The 18,679-nt window shown below is 43.3% G+C and overlaps 2 protein-coding genes across 3 annotated transcripts; both read right to left on the reverse strand.

Moving 5' to 3' along the window:
- Positions 1-4,219: 4,219 nt before the first annotated feature.
- LOC311318701 (zinc finger protein 711-like) lies at positions 4,220-7,558 on the reverse strand (the record flags this gene model as incomplete). The annotated part of the gene is made up of 7 exons (XM_084450106.1): positions 4,220-5,397; positions 5,884-6,027; positions 6,131-6,262; positions 6,404-6,547; positions 6,644-6,796; positions 6,896-7,357; positions 7,480-7,558. The coding sequence occupies 7 exons, from the start codon at positions 7,556-7,558 to the stop codon at positions 4,220-4,222; spliced, it is 2,292 nt and encodes a 763-aa protein (XP_084306232.1).
- Positions 7,559-12,227: 4,669 nt separating this feature from the next.
- On the reverse strand, positions 12,228-18,679 carry LOC311318196 (ribose-phosphate pyrophosphokinase 1). 2 transcript variants are annotated; one of them, XM_084449452.1, is made up of 7 exons: positions 18,385-18,679; positions 17,383-17,566; positions 17,053-17,151; positions 16,799-16,923; positions 16,472-16,645; positions 13,720-13,879; positions 12,228-13,401 (listed from the first exon to the last, which is right to left on the reverse strand). In XM_084449452.1, exons 1-7 carry the CDS (start codon positions 18,504-18,506, stop codon positions 13,309-13,311), a joined length of 957 nt encoding a protein of 318 aa, XP_084305578.1. In that variant the 5' UTR covers positions 18,507-18,679; the 3' UTR covers positions 12,228-13,308. The 2 variants fall into 2 exon arrangements, with proteins under 2 accessions (XP_084305578.1, XP_084305577.1); XM_084449451.1 differs by having other exon boundaries at positions 17,377-17,566.

Here is an 18,679-nt window from a genome sequence, read left to right on the forward strand (position 1 = left end):
TTCTTTTATATTTAATGTTTCTGGTCCCAGCCCCTGTGGTTGGACGATCTACAACTGACGCTCTCAAACCAAGAGTATCAACAGCAGGTATGTAGTAGTGACCTGAAAGTCAGTTTTCTTCTTGTGAAAGATTTTTGATGACTGTTGACAGTAATTTGTCAGTTAGTTTTTTTCTGCTCCCTTAGTAGCAGTGTACTGTTCTGTATTCTCTCAGAGAGGTCAGATCATACAGTGATGGCCTGTTTGAAGATGCTCCTACTCTGGGTCTTGTTTTATTTCAGACTATTGTGGAGGAGTTGATAACTTCTCTGAATGCAAGATACCATTATCTGAATGCAATGTCAACAGCAAGTGTTTCTGTAAAGATAAGCAACCGTATTGTAGGTATGTATTTACATTGTGTACATAGTATTTGACTCTCCACTGTTTTCTTATACTGTATGTCCCATGCACAGCATGTAAAACAGCAAAACATATTCAAATGATGTACAGTATCTCTGTCAGGGACATGGTGTGGCATGGCTTAATGTACTGCAGGTCCTCACTATTCATAACATTAACAGTATGTTCTTCTGTGAGCGCTGGCTGTTAATGGCTGTATACGAGAGAGAGAGAGAGAGGAGCACACCCAGTGACATTCCCCTTTGATAAAACATCTGTTCTGTTCAGGTGTAACAACTATAAAGACATGTGGTTCATGGGGGAGAACTGTGAGCAGAAGTGGAACATCCTGACCTTTGCCCTGGTGGCGACCCTGCCAGGCCTGGCGCTGGCTGCCGTTGTAGGAGTGACGGTTCAGTTTGTCCATCAGCTTAGGAAATCCGCTGAGCCAGCTAAGAATCCTGATGGGTGAGACGAAGGGAGTGCCTTTATAACAAAACATTTGTTTCAGTGTTAGGAAATATGATGTTTTTGTGATTTATTTCTTCCTTTCAGTCACACAAAGCAAGGGACTAATGACGAAGATCCAAATGGAGCGTACTCAAACCTTGTGTTTGCCTCAGACTTGCCAGTGAGTACAAACAGAACACAAGCCTAATATCCAGTCAACTGATCTGCATTAGAAACATGATATAATGTACACAGAGGAATGTTGACTGATTGCTTCTTGGCGAGAGGGGTTAATAGTTGAATGTCGCTGTGTATGTCATGGTACCCCCACCCCACCCAACTATGTATGAACATTCAGTTTTATACCCCCAGTAACGATGGGGGTCTTATCTATTCCCAAAAGTCAATCATTCTCCTGTGATACTGTACTGTAGATGTGAGAGAGCGTTTCTCTGCCCTGGGTAGGAAAGCCTAGGTGATCATCATCACATGACCAGAAAGGGTTGGGACTGGGAGAGAGGCGTGCAGGTACCGTTGTTACGTCAGTGAGACGTGTTTTTAGTATCTAGCACATGACTTTAATAGTCCAGGATATGCTTGTTAGTATTACTGCCCTAACACTGAGTGAGAAAATGCACGAAGAACTGATCTGCAGTGACTGTCAGAAAGTACATTGTCAACAGTATACTGAAAACAATACCAAAGCATTTTCTTTCTTTGTTGAATAAGAGAACATATCTTTTCCACTGTATCTTGAAAGTTACACTGAATTACATACAGTAGGATCCATCTGTGCCTTAGGGTCCCCCCATGGGTTCCAGAATGCAGCCCACCCAGGAGAGGATTCCAATGACCAGCCCACTGAGCCAGCCTTACAGGTAAGCTCTTCCTGTTTGATTAATCATGCCTCATGCTCATCACATCATTTGAGGGGCTGTAAGGTCATGTTGTGTATTACTATGTAGAATAAGTGTGAGGATACATGACTGGGCTGGATATCCAAACTACTTGTATGGAATCAATTGCTCCAGTAAAAATCTAGCTTCTGAATAATTACATTAAATGGATACTACAAACTACAAAGTACTGTATACCAAATGCAACATGGATGCTTATTGGTTTTGGTATAATTTTGTGCTTTTATTAAAATATTATCTCTTATTCCACAGCCCTCAGCCAAATAATATGAGGCCCACAGCAACTCTGGCAAACCCAGAAAGCCAGCCATACAGGTAACATGATTCCTTATGGATGGATGGATGGATGGATGGATGTCCATAATGATATTTATAAGTAGTATATACATTTTTGAATTAATTGTTCTTTGTTCCCTGTTTACTGTTGTGATGTTGTCTGAAGACCCTGCGGAGTTGAAACGTGGCTCAAATATAGTGTTGGGAGGTATAATCCAGTGTGCGGATATCCTTTTCCACTTAGTGTTTTGATATTGAAATATCAGTCCTCTCTCTCTCTCTCAGACCTCAGCCGAACAGCCCCTCTTCTGATAGAACTGTGGTCAACCCAATTCAGCCATACAAGTAAGGTGTTCTCATTTATGCTGAGTGTTTTCCTTATTACTTTTTGTATTACTTTAATTTTACTCGTCATTACTTACATGTCATTCACAACACACAACTGTACGGTTTGATTGTTCTGCATGTCGTTTGGCAGCTCTGTGATATTGACTGACCTGTTGTTTGGTTGCAGTTATGTCACAGGTATGAGCCAGCCTGTAGGTAACCCCTATGCCAGGTCTGCCCCAGTCAGGAACCCGTATGAAGACAGATCGCCTCCTCCAAGCCGTTATGACTACAGACCATCACAGCTTCCATCTATACAGAACAGCATGATGGTGAGCGGATGCACAAGCACACCATCCTCTAGAGGTCTTACAGTTAAGAAGGCAATATAAACCTGAGATAACCAGAGATGGAACACCATGGAATTGATCTGTTCTGACATCAGACCTGTTGGTGTCGTAGGGAGGAGGCATGTCTGGATTTCCTGCTGCAGGTTCCCCAGCTCCGTTCTACTCAGCTCCAGAGTACAGCCCCAGCAGGTCCCAGTTTCCCCGGGCCCAGATGGGAAGACACATGTAGGGATAGACTCCACCAATTTCACCATAGCTTTATTTACAAATTATTACAATTATCAACATTATTTATCAAATGCTAAACCAAAATGTGTTTGCATATATGTACCAATATAATCAAGCCATTATTTACCTGTCGATTTGTTCTTTATGACACAATCCTCTTTGTTTGATTGCACTTAAAAAATATACTTCAGCAGCTCGTTACTGTCTTACCCTCCAAGTTGTGGGACTCACAAAGCATTTATATTAATTTGTGTGGTTACATCTTCCTGAACTCTTTACCCACACATTAGAGCTGCCTGTTAAGGATTGACATTAAGGAATGAGAAAAATGTTTTGTTTATTAAATTGTACATTTATTCTGTATCATCATGTGTTAAAACTCTTAATTGTTGGAACAAAATAAGTAATTTTACCCTTACTTAAAATGAAGGGATGAACTTTTAATGCCAACCACTGTCATAACAGAATAATGAATGGATTAATCACATTTTCCATGGTGAGATGTCATCAGTAAAAGAATTATGCAACATGGCTCTTGTTAAAGCATAGTTAACATTCCTGCCATGTGATTGATTTGAGAACCAAGGAAATTATGAATTTGGTGGTAGATAGTGAGTATTAGGAGTGAATGCAAGCAGTGAGCCTATGTAAATATCTTATTTATTAAAGAACCTGATATTTCAATGGTGACGTATAACACTGGTCATTTAATATTTAACATTTCGGGCAAATGAGTCATTGGCTCTGACCAACATGATTTTAGCACTGCATACATCGAAAAATTAAAACCCCTGATTGTTTAGCAATAGACAGAAAGCAAATGCCCGAGTGAACAACTTATCATCCACATCCCTGTTTGATAACAGAAAAGTTTCCCAGAAAGGTGCGTGTTGGAGATATTATATCTGGGTCTTTCAACTGATCATGATCTATTTTTTCATACAATTCATACATTGTTTTGTTTTACCACCAATTACCACCAAATAGACAACCACCATTCATGGCATTCATGGCGACATATATTACATGATACTGCTGTGATATTCAAACAAACCTGGAATTCAATCAATTTCATGTTTGAGAAAGTGCGTGTTGTACCAATGTTAGTAAATGCATGTGTCTGCTTCCTGCCATCGTGGATTTGTGAATTTGAAGACTGACATTAATAAATAACAGCACAAAGCTGTGAGAAATTAGCTTTTGTCTTTACCACATATATAAACCATTGCCCCTGCTCTACAGTCAGAGGAAGATTGTTCTGAACAGGGGGCTGATGGGTGAAAAACCCCTCTACATTAAAATGTCCTTGTGATGTCGCATGATGTGCTGGCTCTTCTCCGAGGGCCTGCGGAAGCCCTTGGTGCAGTAGTCGCAGCGGTGGGGGTAGTCCTTAGTGTGGATGGAGATGACGTGCCGTTTGAAGCCCGAAGCGTCCGAGGAGCTGTACTCGCAGTACTGGCACTGGTACACCTTGCGCCCGCTGTGCGTCTTCATGTGCTTCTTGAGCTCCAGCTGGTGCCTGAAGCCGCGCCGGCAGCGCTTGCACTTGAAGGGCAGGTCTTTGGTGTGGACGGACAGAATGTGCCGACTCAACGCGAAGGGGTCGGGGGTTTTGAAGTCACAGTGGCGGCACTGGTGCAGCCGGCCCACCCTGTGGGTCTCTGCGTGTTTTTTGAGCTCCGACGGCCGGTGGAAACCTTTCTCGCACATGTCGCACTTGTGAGGGAAGTCCTTGGTGTGCACAGAGATGATGTGGCGCTTCAGGTCGCTGGAGTTGGTGCTCTTGTGTTCGCAGTTGGGGCACTGGTGCGTCTTATGGCCCTGGAGGATCTCCATGTGCCTCTGCAGCTCCTCCTCGTCGGGGAAGGCCTGTGGGCAGTGGCCGCATTTGAAGGGCAGCTCAGCGCCGTGCTTGCTCTTGATGTGAGTCTTCAGGTTGGACTGGTCCGCGCAGCGGAACTCACAGTGCCGGCAATGGAAGGGCTTCTCGCCAGTGTGGGTCCTCATGTGCTTCTTGAGCTCGGAGGGGTGGCGGAAGCCCTTGGCGCACTCCACACACACATGGGGAAAGTTCTTGCTGTGCACGGCCAGCAGGTGGCGGTTGAGCAGGCCCTGCTCGGCAGTCTCATAGTCACAGTACTTGCAGCCATGCATCTTGGGTTCCTGGTCACGCAGGATGAGCTTGTTGGGGCTGAGGGGGCTGGCCACGCAGTAGCGGCGTGTGAACTCCGTGAGCTCTGGGACCCGGTCGTTCTTGACTATGAGCTTGTGGCCCTCCAGGTGGTTGTGGAAGTTGATTTTCTTGTTGGTGGTGAAGTCACAGTCGGTGCATTGGTACTTCTTCTTGAACATGTGGTCTGGGTGGTTCTTCATGTGGCTCTTCAGAAAGCCTCGCGATCTGAACTTCTTGCCACAGATGTGACAAGGGTACACCGTCAGAGGCTGGCCATCTGGTCCAATAATGACAGCTGAGGCAATATAAGAAGGCGAATAGACATGTTAGTATATCAAATTCATTTTTTTCATCAAGCTTATAGAACAAGGGTGTCAAACTTCGGCCAAACACATATCAGAGAAAAACCATAGCCTACAAGCTATCCAGTTTGTGTCCAGTATGTTTCACAATAACTGCTTAATTATAGCATGTTTGTCTATTGCTGAGATGTTGTTATTGGCTACACATAACTAGCCAATTATCCTTTAAAAAAAAAAAATGGTTGTGACATTATGGTGTCTGAGCTACTTTACTGTTTGGCTTGCTGCACTGGACAACTGACAATGTTTATTTGATACAAGCTGATCAATTTTCTTGAAAAAAATTGTTCAAAAGGCTTTGAATGTGAAAGTTAACTGACATCCATATCAGTGTGTGGGCCAGATGAAAATGCTACCGGCCTTGTGTTAGACGCATGTTCTAGAACATGAGAACATGGAGAATGCTAGAGACCCCATACCTGTCTGGCACTGACGTGCCTCTCCCTTCTTCTTTTTCTTGATCTTCTGTTTAAGCGCTCTGCTTGTGCCCAGGCTGTCGCTGATCTTCAGGTAGTTTCCACCTGGGCTGTTTTTGTTCTCCAGCCTGGAGTCAAGACTATTTCCTGAAAGGGTAATAGTGTGGGGAGTGTGTTTGAGTATAAAATGTGTCCACAAAATCTTGAAGATCTCTTGTTCGGGTTAGTAACAGAGCGAAAGGGCTCTTACCATAGGCTGCAGCCCAGGCTACAGGGACAAAGCTCTTATGGCTAGAGTCGTCCAGTGCTTCCTGTATGGCAGGGGCCTCTTCCTCTCCCACAATCACCTCCATGTACACCTCATCAGCCATCTCAGTGCAGTCTGCTCACACACACACACACACACACACACACAGACACACACACAAGAGAAAGTCAGTCTGTCATTACAACTTCAGAACAAAATGGATTGGGTTTCTTTTCTGTCACACTTTAAATATTGGGGGTTTGGGGAGTGACTCACTGATGTCCTCCTCCTCCTCCTCCTCCTCCGGGTCCTTCACCGCCATGTACACCATCTTCTCCCGCGACAGCTTTCCCATACTTCCCTGTTCCAGCACCGCATGGCCGTTATGGAAATCACTCTCTGCTACTATCTCTGTCCCACCTTCGCTTACCAAGGAGAGAGGTTAGGGAAACTGTAAGAATGTCTAAAACAAATCGGTAACAACATTCAGAAAGCGAAACGAGGACCAGCCCTTACCAATGTCCACATCATCATCAGCCTCTGCCTTGAAGATATACACTTTGATGACCTTAGAGTTGTCTCCCTCTTTAGAGCCGTCCTCTTGCAACATCTCAGCCCTCAGCTTCAGGGGGGAGTCCTCTATGTTCAACTTCTCACCAACATCGTCCACTGCAGAAACAATTACGAGATTGCCAGGCTCAATTTTCTGATTGCCTGACAAAGCTTTTTAATTCAAACTATCCCCTGAAAACAATACATGAAACTCACAAGAGATCATGAGGTAGTCTTCAGAGGTGCTCCTCCCGTCCTCATCGTCTTGCTCTTCTGAGTGGATGGCGACTACGGAGTCTGGAATGTCCTCCTGCTCCTGGACAAAGGTCTCAGAGTTGCAGTTGGAAACCAAGACCTCCTCTGAGACCATCTCAAAGACCTCGTCAGGAACGCTGTCAGACTCCTCTATGAGCTCCGCGGTCAGCGTGTGGTGGTTAGAGTCCAGCACCTCCTCAATGGCCACCTCGGCCCCCAGGACAGACTCGTTCATGATCATGCTGTCAGCATCCATCACCTCATCGCCGCAGCAGATGTCTTGCTCCTCCACCACCTCTGAAGCCTGCTCGTGCTCGAAGGTTATGCCCTCGTCTGTCTCCACATCTGACACCAGCACCACCTCCGGCACAGACACAATGATGTGGTCGCCATCCACGTGGGCCATGCCGCCCATACCCGTCACTGTGAAAGTCATTTAAGATTGTTAACTAACAGACATATCAGTTATAGCAAACACTGTTTGATTAATATCAGCACATATATACATTATGAATATATGTTCACACACTGGTGAGAGAACTTACCAAAATCCTGCATGATCATTGTGTGAGGAACCTTGGAGTCCTGCATTTGAAAATTCAAGACCCCTCCACCCTCGTCCATTCTATTTACCACCTATCTTCTTAAAACACAGAAGACACAACAATCTATCATTTTGCTTCATGTTATATCCTCTTTCAGTGTACAACAATGCATGCTTCCCAAAGTTGAAGTTTCAACTAAATAATCAAGAAAATAATTCATTGATTAATCAATTCAGCAATGAATGCAGGTATGAGCATATAATGTGACCAAATAACAAGATTAAAAGACCAGTAAAAGAACCAGTAAAAGAAGACTAAAACATGCAATTGATATAACAGGTTCTTCATTACACCAGCTAACCTTAAGTGATGGCAGGTCCAGAATATTAATGTGGACGCATTTATACTTTAGTGTACAAAGTGCAATGACAGTATGCATGAGATATTGATGTTCATGTTGGGGAGTAATTCATGCAGACCACTCGGACCAGAAGGGAAGTGAGAGCATTTTAAATACGTAATCTGAGTGTGCGGAAATTATCTAAAACATTAGACATAACTCAGCCCAGAAGCTGCTGTCTGCTCTCTTCAGCGGTGGATGGGTGTATGCAACCAGCAACATTATTATATAACGTTAGTTACTTTGTTAGTTAATGTTTCTATCCCACTAGGCAGCATCTAGAAACGGATAGAAACACAAAAGTGTTGTACAATGTGTGATACTATCCACTGTGGTCGATTAATACGCCTGCGACACTGTAGAAGAGACACATCTAGTTGATCGAACGTTATTGATCTAGACGAGCGACTTCAGAGCGAGCCTGAGTGACGTAGTGGGGGGTGGTGACCAACTGGCAGATAACAGAACTCGTTAGCTGGTCGTTTTCAGCCCTTCACAATTCCCATGCATGTTTATGGTAACGTTAATTAAACCTAGCTAGTTTAGCTAACGTTAGCTAGATATGTTTCAATCAAAAAACAATATGCTGGATGAAGTCCGAGTTTAAGCAATCGTGGCTAACGTTAACTAACCAGCCATGACTAACGTTAGCCCACTAGCTGGCTAACTATACATTGGGTATCCTGGCTATCGGTGCCATACTGCGACAGATATCACACTAGCTAGCTAACGTTAGCTAGCTGGTCATATATTAGCTAGCTAGCTAACGTTAGCAACGTCGTTAGCGGCCTAACGTTACTTTAATAGTATTAGCTAGCTAGCTAGCCCGCCGTGAGCCAATTGGGCTAGCTAGCTAAATCGTGTTAATTAGGTGACGTTAGCTAGCTATCAATGCGGCTACGCACTTAATGCATTACGATTTGGTTTACGAAATGATAATAAATTGTGAGACAATCAAACCTTGAATTAAATAAGATGGCGTTCGTTGTGTTCGCTAGCTACACGTTTAGCTAGCTAGCGGGCTAACTAGCAGATATGTCTGCCATTGTTTTTTAAGGAGATTTTTAAGGCCCTAGTAGGCCTCAACTAAACGACCCGCCGTCATATTGCGTCGAGTGCATTATACTCTTACCAAATCAAGTCGGTATATTCGTTCGTTTACTCCGATTTTCAAGTTCAATTTGTCTTTCTTCACCGAACTGGTGAAATTAGGTTATATTTTTCATGGTGCGTATGCAAGGCCTGCATGGAATAGTAGATCCTGAAGGCTGTTTTCGAGGCCTGGACCAATCACATAGCCCTGTTAGCTCGGAGAGGTGGGGGTGGGGGGAGAGGGTTTCCAGGCTCTCATCGAGACATTCATTCAGCATTCAAAATTCACGTAATGACAGCAAACCATGGTGTGTCATTAATTGCACATGGAAAATGCAGCAACGTGTTCAAGTCAAAAATAAAAACGGAGTAAACAACAGCTTTTATTGTACATCTACTCAGCGGTAATGCACTCACAGTCCTTTTAATAAACAATTGTATTGTTTAATAAACAAACAATTGGATAAACAATGATAAAGTGTATAGAACCATATTGCTATAAGGTCAATAACTGTTATACAAATTACGACAACTTAAATTGTTTATTTAGAGTCACCATCATTAAATGCATGTACAGTTTTGTTTTTACCTACGATCAGGTTGCTAAATTCTTACCCAAGATAGGGCAGTAGACCTCTCGGGAGAGGCATAAACACGACCATGACAGGACAGGTACCCTCCAACTGAGATACGCTTGCCAGGACACAGAATCCTGGAAGGGCTGAGTGATTGGGCTCTCTGCAGCCCCCTAAAGGATGCAGCCTGCACCGACTCCCTCAGGAACTGTCGCGCTCCAGCATCCAGCACTGAGAAACTGGAACTCGCGGTTTTGGCAGTGGAAGATGCAGACCGGCGCCCAGTATTCCTAAACCTGGCAGATGCTGCACCTAGAAAGTGATCATAATATGTTATCTCTAAATAAAAAAAATTCTTCTAAGTGTGGACCTGCTGTGGGCATGTTTTGTTACTCAGATATAATGTTCAGATATAATGTAAGACACAAGGCAGGCACACAAGATGAGTCAATTCTACTGGCCAGGAGAAACACACCTGATGTAGACAGGTTAATGGGGTAGCTCTGGTGTGTGGTGTGGAAGGGAGGACTGACATTGTCCTCCATATTTCTGCCGTTCTGGACAGCCTGGAAGGAGCAGAGGCTGGTGCGAGGAGGTGAGTTCAGGTCTGGCATGCCGCTCCTCCTCAGGGCCACTACAATGTCATACATCTTGGTCACCTTCCATTTTGCATAATCAAGCAGTCACAGCAGATATGTTAATGGGTAGTAGGAATATTCTACATGGCACCATTTCAAAGGTACTTTTGTTCTCAACCTAAAACTTTTAAGTGTAATTGGTCTCTTGAATGTACAAGATGATGCTCCACTTACCTCTGCTCTGGGCGAGCTCAAGCAGCTTAGAGTGAGCCACCTGATGGGAAGCCCTTGGCAGCTGTGTGTTATTGTGAGTCTGCCGTACGGCGGATTTGGGAGACTGGCATATGGATGAGCTCAGTGGAGAGGGGGGGCTGCAAGGCTGTTGGCAAGAGTGAAGCGGGTATCCAATTGTGTCCTCCAGTCTGTATTTGTCGAACTCCAGACCATTTTGCCTAGTTAGATAGTGGCGACAAGGATGAATCAGGGTTCTTGGGTAATTCTGTGCCAGGAATGGAGGCATAGTTCTGACGTTAACCTGGAGACAAGGAGAGCAAACACAGTGTCTTAATGTACAGAGTAACATCAGGAAGACCAGCACGTAACAATAGCCAACTCACTCTCCTCCTGCATGCGAGCCATCATATGGACATCAGTACATATAATGGGAAAGTGAATGCATCAGTGTACCTTACTTTGGTCCAACATGTTAATCAGTGTATGACATGCCATCTGTTTCAGGGCTGGGCTTGTCCAGGACCTTTCTGCACCACTTCAAAGGAGACTGAACCTTTTTCCACAAATGCCTGTTTCCTAGGTGACTTGTATAACCTGAGAACCAAAGAAATGATTGTTTCTAGATTCTGCAAAGTCAAGGCCCTCCAAACCATTACTAAGCAAATAGTTATGAGAAATTACATTCACTACTGGGCATGGTTTCAACAAATCGTGAAGTCAGAGCAGCGAAATAGTCATGCAGTCACATACCAGTTCTCTTCATCCTCCATTGTAGCGCATTCCTCTACATCCAAGAGCTCCACTAGGTCTTCTCTCTTCTCCATATCCCAGTGTTCCTCTGGGCATTCCTGCCAACTTGTCCCTGTCCCCTTAAATAAGTCACTGCTTGGCAAGACTGAATAAGAGCCAACATGTAACAGCCTCTGTTTCACAAGTCTGTTTATGGGGCTTTCAAGGGCAGGAGACCCACCATCCCCACTGTCTATTGATACAAGGCTAATTTGGACTTTCCTCCAGTCTCGTGGGGCAGCATTTGGGCCCAACAGAGAGAAGATGGTTGTAGGTGAGGTTGCCATCAAACAAATGTGATCTGTAGGAAGGGTTCTTCTGCCTCTCACTCAGTGCTTCATTTTGAATTTCCAGTCTCTGAACTAATTGACGCCACCCCTCGTCTGTTGTTCATCAAATTCTCCCAAAAAACTAAGAATGTCAAAGCAGAATCATAAGATCAAATTTAGCATCAAAACCCATACTACTACAGCTTGGTAGTGTTCACAGCTACTGTAACCTATATGTCTACTGTAGCCTACTGACCTAGATTTATTGACCAATGGTTAGCTAAGTACTACAGGAGAGACCCAACAGATTGGATGGCTTTAGAAAGCAGTGCTGGTCTTAATGTGGATTAGTGTCTGACAAGCTGCCTCGGAGAAAATCGGCAGACATCATAAGTCACACTCAAACTTAGGCCAGGCTAAGATACTGTAGCTAGCCTAGCTGACTGTTGCCGTTATCGACTGTGCACGACACCACAGGATAGATTGTGTACAACGTTAGCTAGTAGTATTAACTAAAGTATCGTTCAGCTTCTCCTTTTCGTGATGGTTTTACTGCTCAGTCAATCAGTTGGACAGTGAAATGAGAAAGAAAATAAGGCATTTGCTCACATCCACTTTGGGAGAAACAGAGCAGGATGAGTGTTTACTATTCAGACTTTAATGTCAGCTATCTCTGTGGTTCCAGAGATCTGTTTGATTGAAAAACCAGTGGACAACATGCTTTTTCCAGAATTTACTTTAATGAACTTGATCAGTCCATAACACTATACATTCATACTTGCATCCTGCAAGGTTTCCACTTTAAGGCAACAGGCATCCTGAAATTAATCTATAGGGGGTCAAAAAGCAGTGCCTTCTTAAAAGGGAACAGTAATCCTGACTAAAATCACAAACACAAAAGGATTTGGACAGCAGTGAAAACACTTTGAACACATTCAGTTGTGAGGGCATTATTTGCTGCACCGCTGTGTATTGCTCTCAATGAATGTAGACAACTAGCTCCACATTGAGGAGAAGAGTCAACATACAAAACATCCGCTTCCAGGCTGGAGTTGCACCACTTCACTTAAATTGTATTTTTCCAAGACTTAGGCATTTAAACTCTCAATCTGCAGCACAAATAATGTGATGGCAACATCAGAATTGACATGCATAAGCCTTATTGCTTGGTGTGAAAGTCAATGTGCATTACACCTTGCATCACAATCACGTTGTGTGTACAAGCTAGTAAAGATTTGATCACTAACACATACAACCAAACTTTCCAAATCAATAGTATGAACACACCAAAGCATAGAATTAAGGACACTTGGAATAGTTCATAGAATCTGGCATGTAAAACAAGTTGTGTGTAGCATTAAAACTAATACTAAATAAGGTGTGGATGTAAACACCAAATTTGTATACAACCCTGCAAAAATCTATCCATTTCTCTCAAACTCAAAAGCTAGGACCAGTAGGTGGGTGGGGAACGCCCCTCCCTCTCCTGAACATAAAAGAACAAGCTCATCAAAGGTGAGCCACCATTGGCGTGGATATTTCTCTCAAGTGGCGAATCTACAGCAATGTAAACTAGAGCTTCCAGTCTTTCAATTAACAATGCCTTCATGAAATAACATGGTATATAAACTAAGTAACTATATCCAAGGTCTGTATTTGACATGTCAAATTCTCAAACCAATTGAGAGCCAGCGCATTACAATAGAATACTGGCGAAGAGCCCCTAGAAGGCTGAATCTATTTGTGGTTGGAGTGCTTCCTAATTAGCTTCTTCCATCCCTTTGCCCAACTTGGGGAATGGCTGGATGGGCTGAGATGTAATATTCCAGACCTCCCAACTTTGGTACGGTTCCCTGGACTAACAGGCTGCAACGAACAGAGCTCCTGCAATGTTACAAGGGAACATGGCTGAAGAGATACGAAACAGATTCTCCGTTGTGTGTCCGGCGAATAGCCTCAGCGAGGATCATTGAGATGTCGATAACCTAGAGGTGTCAACAGAGAAGAAATTGATGGCATCATATGATTTATAGAACACCATAAAGTCAAGCTAAAGTTAAAATAATATATGAATCTCTTAAATGTATAGTTTGACATTTAAAACATTTAGCTTGCTCCAAACAATTGAGATGTTGAATTGAATTGTATGTTTTGTTCTTTCTTTCTCATTCCAGATCTCCTGCTGGATGAGCCTACATGACATCAGGTAAGTAACAAAACAAGCTAAATGTGATAAAAACCATCCATCCCTTTAAGTGAAGCTATATAGTTTTAAAGGAACACACACAGGATGTTATTCTGACCTGTATTTTTGAGCAGTGTTTCATCTTGTCCTCCTGTGGGATGGTATTCGTGACAACCACTGCCTCAAAACTAGCACTGTTGATGCGGGAGATGGCAGGGCCTGAGAAAATCCCATGGGTCAGGATGGCGTAGACCTTTGTGGCACCAGCTGACACAAGCCTGGGTATTCAAAAACAACCTAATTACAATTCAACCTAATTACAATTCGATTTTAGCATGAGGATATAGGGATTTGTCATGGTCAATGGGAAGCACTGGCATTTTTATTTTCTCCCTGCATCTTTTCAGGTGCTGGTGTTTCTTTTGCTCCTGTTGTTGGTCTCACTTACTGAAACCTGTGGCACATTAATAGCTAGACTCACAATTCAGTCAGACTGCATTGGATTAGTTTTAGTCTAGTTTTAGTGATTAAATATCATTAAGATTTTAGTTTACTAAATCTAAAGTCTAACGGGTTTAGGTAAAGTGTAATGCATTATTAAAGGACAATGCTCGTTTTTGACAACCTGGATCTTATTTACGACAATATGATCTTTAGAAACGTCTTTAGACACGAAATATCTTCCTCACTTGCTCCAGCACGCATGCGCACAGCGTGCTGGAGCAACGATTGCGCGCTGTGCGCATGCGTGCTGGAGCAAGTGAGGAAGCTATTTCGTTTCGAAAGACGTTTCTAAAGATTATATTACAGAGGCATGTGAAAAACCACAACAGGCCTATGCTCTATGTAAGCACAACTAGCGATTCCTAAAGACAGACTGATGAAAACAACCGTTTCGCGGCAGAAAATAGATTTTTAGAAACTGCATTCTAAGTGCCCCGACCACCGCCATTACATGGATATACTGGATCGCGCTGGATTTTAAATTTCTTCTACATGCCTCCGAACTACACCAAAGTGATCTCGGTGAGTCAAACGTCTTATAATATGTCGTAAATAAGGTCCAGGTTGTCAAAAACGAGCATTGTCCTTTAAAGCGCTTAAGCGCCACTCCTCCACCTCGAAGACATGGAGATACAGAAGATGCAAGACCAAGGCCAACAGGATCCTGAAAGACCCAAGCCACCCAGTCAACGGACTGTTCTCTCCGCTATGGTCATGAAAAATATATCGCACACAAATCCGCCCACTCCACTGACATTTTGTCTGATATAAGGCTAACATCATTGTGGACTAGGCTGTTTGGTAGAAACAGCCCAAAACATTTATTTTATAAGCCATTTCAAGTGTTTGATTGATTTTGGTAGGCTACCATCAGCCCTATACTTTATCTTGGTACAAAATAAATGGAGTACAGCACCTATTTGAAAGTGAAAGTAAGTTAGCCCTTCGCATTGTTACAACCCCGTACAAACCGTACACAAGCTAAACTGCACTCAGTGTTGCCAACTCCTCTGTAAGGGAAGTAGCTGTTGGCTCTCCCAAAAGTAGCTAGAAGTCGCCAGATGATGTAATCAACTAATTTGTATAATATGCATTTCTGAAAGAGGCAAAATAAATAGAAACGCAGCTCTTGCTCAGAGTGGTCACTGTGTCTGCTCACTCCGCTGGCTGCTGCAGCTGGCTAGGATTGTGGAGTTGCTATCTAGTCAGACTGGCTGTGTGAGTGGTGAGGAGGAGACGGCAGCTCTCACTGTACTCGGCTCTCATGAGCTCGGTTGTAATGTGAACAGCAGAACGGGATATATTAGATACTTTTGCAGAGCTCTGTCAACACAATAATTACCCAAATGACCAGAAAAACTAGCAAGTTGTTGCTGGTCGCTTTTAACTAATTAAGTTGCCAAGGGGGTCTGGAAAGTCGCCAGATATAGCGACAAAGTCGCCAAGTTAGTAACACTGACGCTACCTTATAAACCCCCCTCCGCTGTCTTTTTATGATCTAGTTAGTCTCTCTCCAGACTCAAATATTACATTGAATCGCTGCGCTCCGCATACTACATTGGAGTCTGTGCTACTTTGCTGCCCAAGCTGGTATTCTGAGGGCATATCAACAGTTCAAAACTGAAAAAGTGACAGGTCGTAGCAGCAAATGAGACGCTAGCCCAGGGTAGATGGGCGGGGCATATCTATGGGTGGGAATGCCTGATCACGAAAGTAGTTACTGATTGGTGTTGGGGGGATTCCTGCGAAACCAATGAATTGCCAGGATGTGAGCACCAGATTTTTGCATGAAGTGTCCCAGACCCATAGAGAGATCTGCAGCAAGCAGTAACGTAGTTAGCGTAGCTTACGTAGTGTATCAGCGAAAGAACTCTCATGGGTCTGGCGTTGAGACTACGATCTAGTTAACGTTACCCATGCTATATCTAGCTAAACGGGCCACTAGCTAGCGTCTTTAGGCTAGCTCGCTACAAGTGCTAGCTAATGTAGCAAGACAGCTAATAGCTAACATAGGTAGACGAGAGTACTGGCTCCAAGCACATAAGCCTCCTCCCCCCCTTTCAGAAACTCACCGGATCTACACAAATCACCCATATGACCTATTTTAGATTACAAATGGCAAATTTCACCGAAAGGTGACAAGTTTGCACCCCTGAAAGATGCAAAAGCTCTTTTTCAAAGTTTTGATACTCTGCAAAGACTTGCAGGTAATTACCATACCATACCATTTTATTTATAGAGCACATTTAAAAACAACAAAGTTGACCAAAGTGCTGTACAAGTCAAACAACAATAACACACAAAGAGCACATAGTAAAACATACGCAGTATGTCACATGAAAAAGGACAAGTCTTGAAACACCTACTTGTCTGCTGCAAGGCAGATTGTGCCGCAGGTGTCTGCCATGTCGTCAACAAGAATGGCAACTTTGTCTTTCACGTCCCCCACCAGAACCATGCGGTCCACTTCATTAGCCTTCTTTCTCTCTTTGTGGATGAGAGCAAAGTCCACATTCAACCTGTCTGCAATGGAGGTGACCCTGCAAGGAGTATCCAAAGATGCAATTAGGCAACATTACAAGTCATTGATTGAGCATTGCCATTCTTTCAAAATTATCAAATGGTCTCTCCTTGACCCTTGATATTGATAAAGCGTTCCACAATAGGATCAAAGTTCCAATTCCTCTGCTTACCTCTTAGCACCGCCAGCATCAGGAGACACTATGGTACAATTCTTCCACTCAATGATGTTCTCTTTAATCCATTTCAGCACAGCTGGCTCAGCATAGAGATTGTCGACAGGGATATCAAAGAATCCCTACATGAGCAGGCACAGAACAATACACATTAGACATTGCGTGAAATTGCATACAATCTTGTTATCTTAAGAATTCCAATTAAAGTCACTGCAATACTCATCAAATACTGTGTTAAGAATGATTCTCGCCTGTATCTGCGATGCGTGGAGGTCCATGGTGATGATGTGATCAGCTCCAGAGACTGACAACATGTTGGCCACAAGCTTCGCTGAGATGGGTGCTCGACTCTGTGGAGTAATATGCTCAGAATCGATGACTATATACACACCACCGTTGGCTCAAAGAGCCTGCAGGTAATACAACTGAAAACAAGATCTGTGGTTTCTTGTAAGTTAGGCCTACATTCTACTATTTACTATCCTACTAGTGTTTGCTGAAAAGGACAATTCTAGCAAACAAACTTTTAGAAGAATGGTGGCATTGAGATAATTAACTTGAAAAGTTTCGCTCACCCCCACCTTGTCCTTCTTATCTTGTCTTGCATACGGGAAACAGGGGATGACAGCAGTCACGCGTGTAGCAGAGGCAATCTTACAGGCATTGATCATGATCAGAAGCTCCATCAAGTTATCGTTGATCTCACCACAACCACTCTGAACAATGTAGACATCTTCTCCTCGGACACTTTCCCCAATCTCCACACTGCAGGAGAAAACAATAAAATATCAGCAAACAGACAACCAAAGATATTTGAAATATAGAAGTAGAATTTAGTGCATTTGGTCACTCTCACAAATTTGGTCTTGCTTATTATGGTCCACTTTCAATAGGGAGTGACTATGGCTTTATCATTTAACATTACACATTTCAGAATAGATTCACATGTGAAGATTCTCCAAGACCACTTGTAGCTAAATTAAGAGGAGTCACGCAAGATATAATGATATTTCACCGGTAGAATCAGCATGAAGACAAGCCAGTACAAACTTTTGTCGTTAACAATCAATTCATTACTGCTTTTCACCTGCCAAAGGCAGCTCCTACAACACCAGTAACGTCAACCACATCACCATACTTTTATGGTGTTATAGTGCTATATTCTTTACCGTTAGACAACACTAAATAAATCTAACTGGACCATTTAGCTAGCTAACGTTATTGGGGTGGGTAGCTAGTGTGGGCCCCATACCAAAAGGTCATGCAAATTGTCTCAGGTGCTTGGTCACGGTACTTTCTTTAGGGGGAGGGGGAGTTCACAGGACTGTAGGAGGTTAGCTAACTGTTAGCTAACCTAGTCTAGCGGGTAGCAAGCAAATTAGCTAACTTAATGTAAGCTAACTGTTGTTGGTTAAGCTAAGATAGCCAACGTTAGCTAGTAGCAAGCAAATTCCACTTTCAGCCGACCATGTGGGCAGGCGCCCCTTACACCCCCCATCTTAATTTAGGAAACGGTAGCTAACTAAACGATTGTAATTTACGAGCATTATTCCGCTAATAAATAGGTTGTTTCAACATCCTACCATGTCTCCTGGTTGCTGAATTTTTTGGTCACAACCTTCCCCAGCTCGATTCCCAACCGGTCGGCAATTTTCTGAGAAAGATCCGGATGAGAGCTGCCGCTGAATACTTTTATATTAGGCATTTTATACAAGGATAGCTTTATCTTTATCTACTTCACTATGTTCTACTACTGGTGAGTTCGAAGCGAGACCCCTTGTACTTTTACAGAAACTGAAAAATGATCGTTGTTATTATTATGTTGTTGCTAGCTAACGTTAGCTATTTTATCCGTCGTTTACAGACCGGCCGCCACGA

Source organism: Borostomias antarcticus (genome assembly GCF_949987555.1).
Source record: "Borostomias antarcticus genome assembly, chromosome: 15".
NCBI classification, from domain to species: Eukaryota; Metazoa; Chordata; class Actinopteri; order Stomiiformes; family Stomiidae; genus Borostomias; species Borostomias antarcticus.

Coding starts and splice junctions, on each gene's coding strand:
- LOC311318196 (XM_084449451.1), bottom strand. CDS start 18,506: ATGCCTAATATAAAAGTATTCAGCGGCAGCTCTCATCCGGATCTTTCT. Junction 17,567..18,384: donor TTCAGCAACCAGGAGACATG/GTAGGATGTTGA, acceptor TTTCTCCTGCAG/TGTGGAGATTGGGGAAAGTG. Junction 13,402..13,719: donor AACACTGCTCAAAAATACAG/GTCAGAATAACA, acceptor TGACACCTCTAG/GTTATCGACATCTCAATGAT.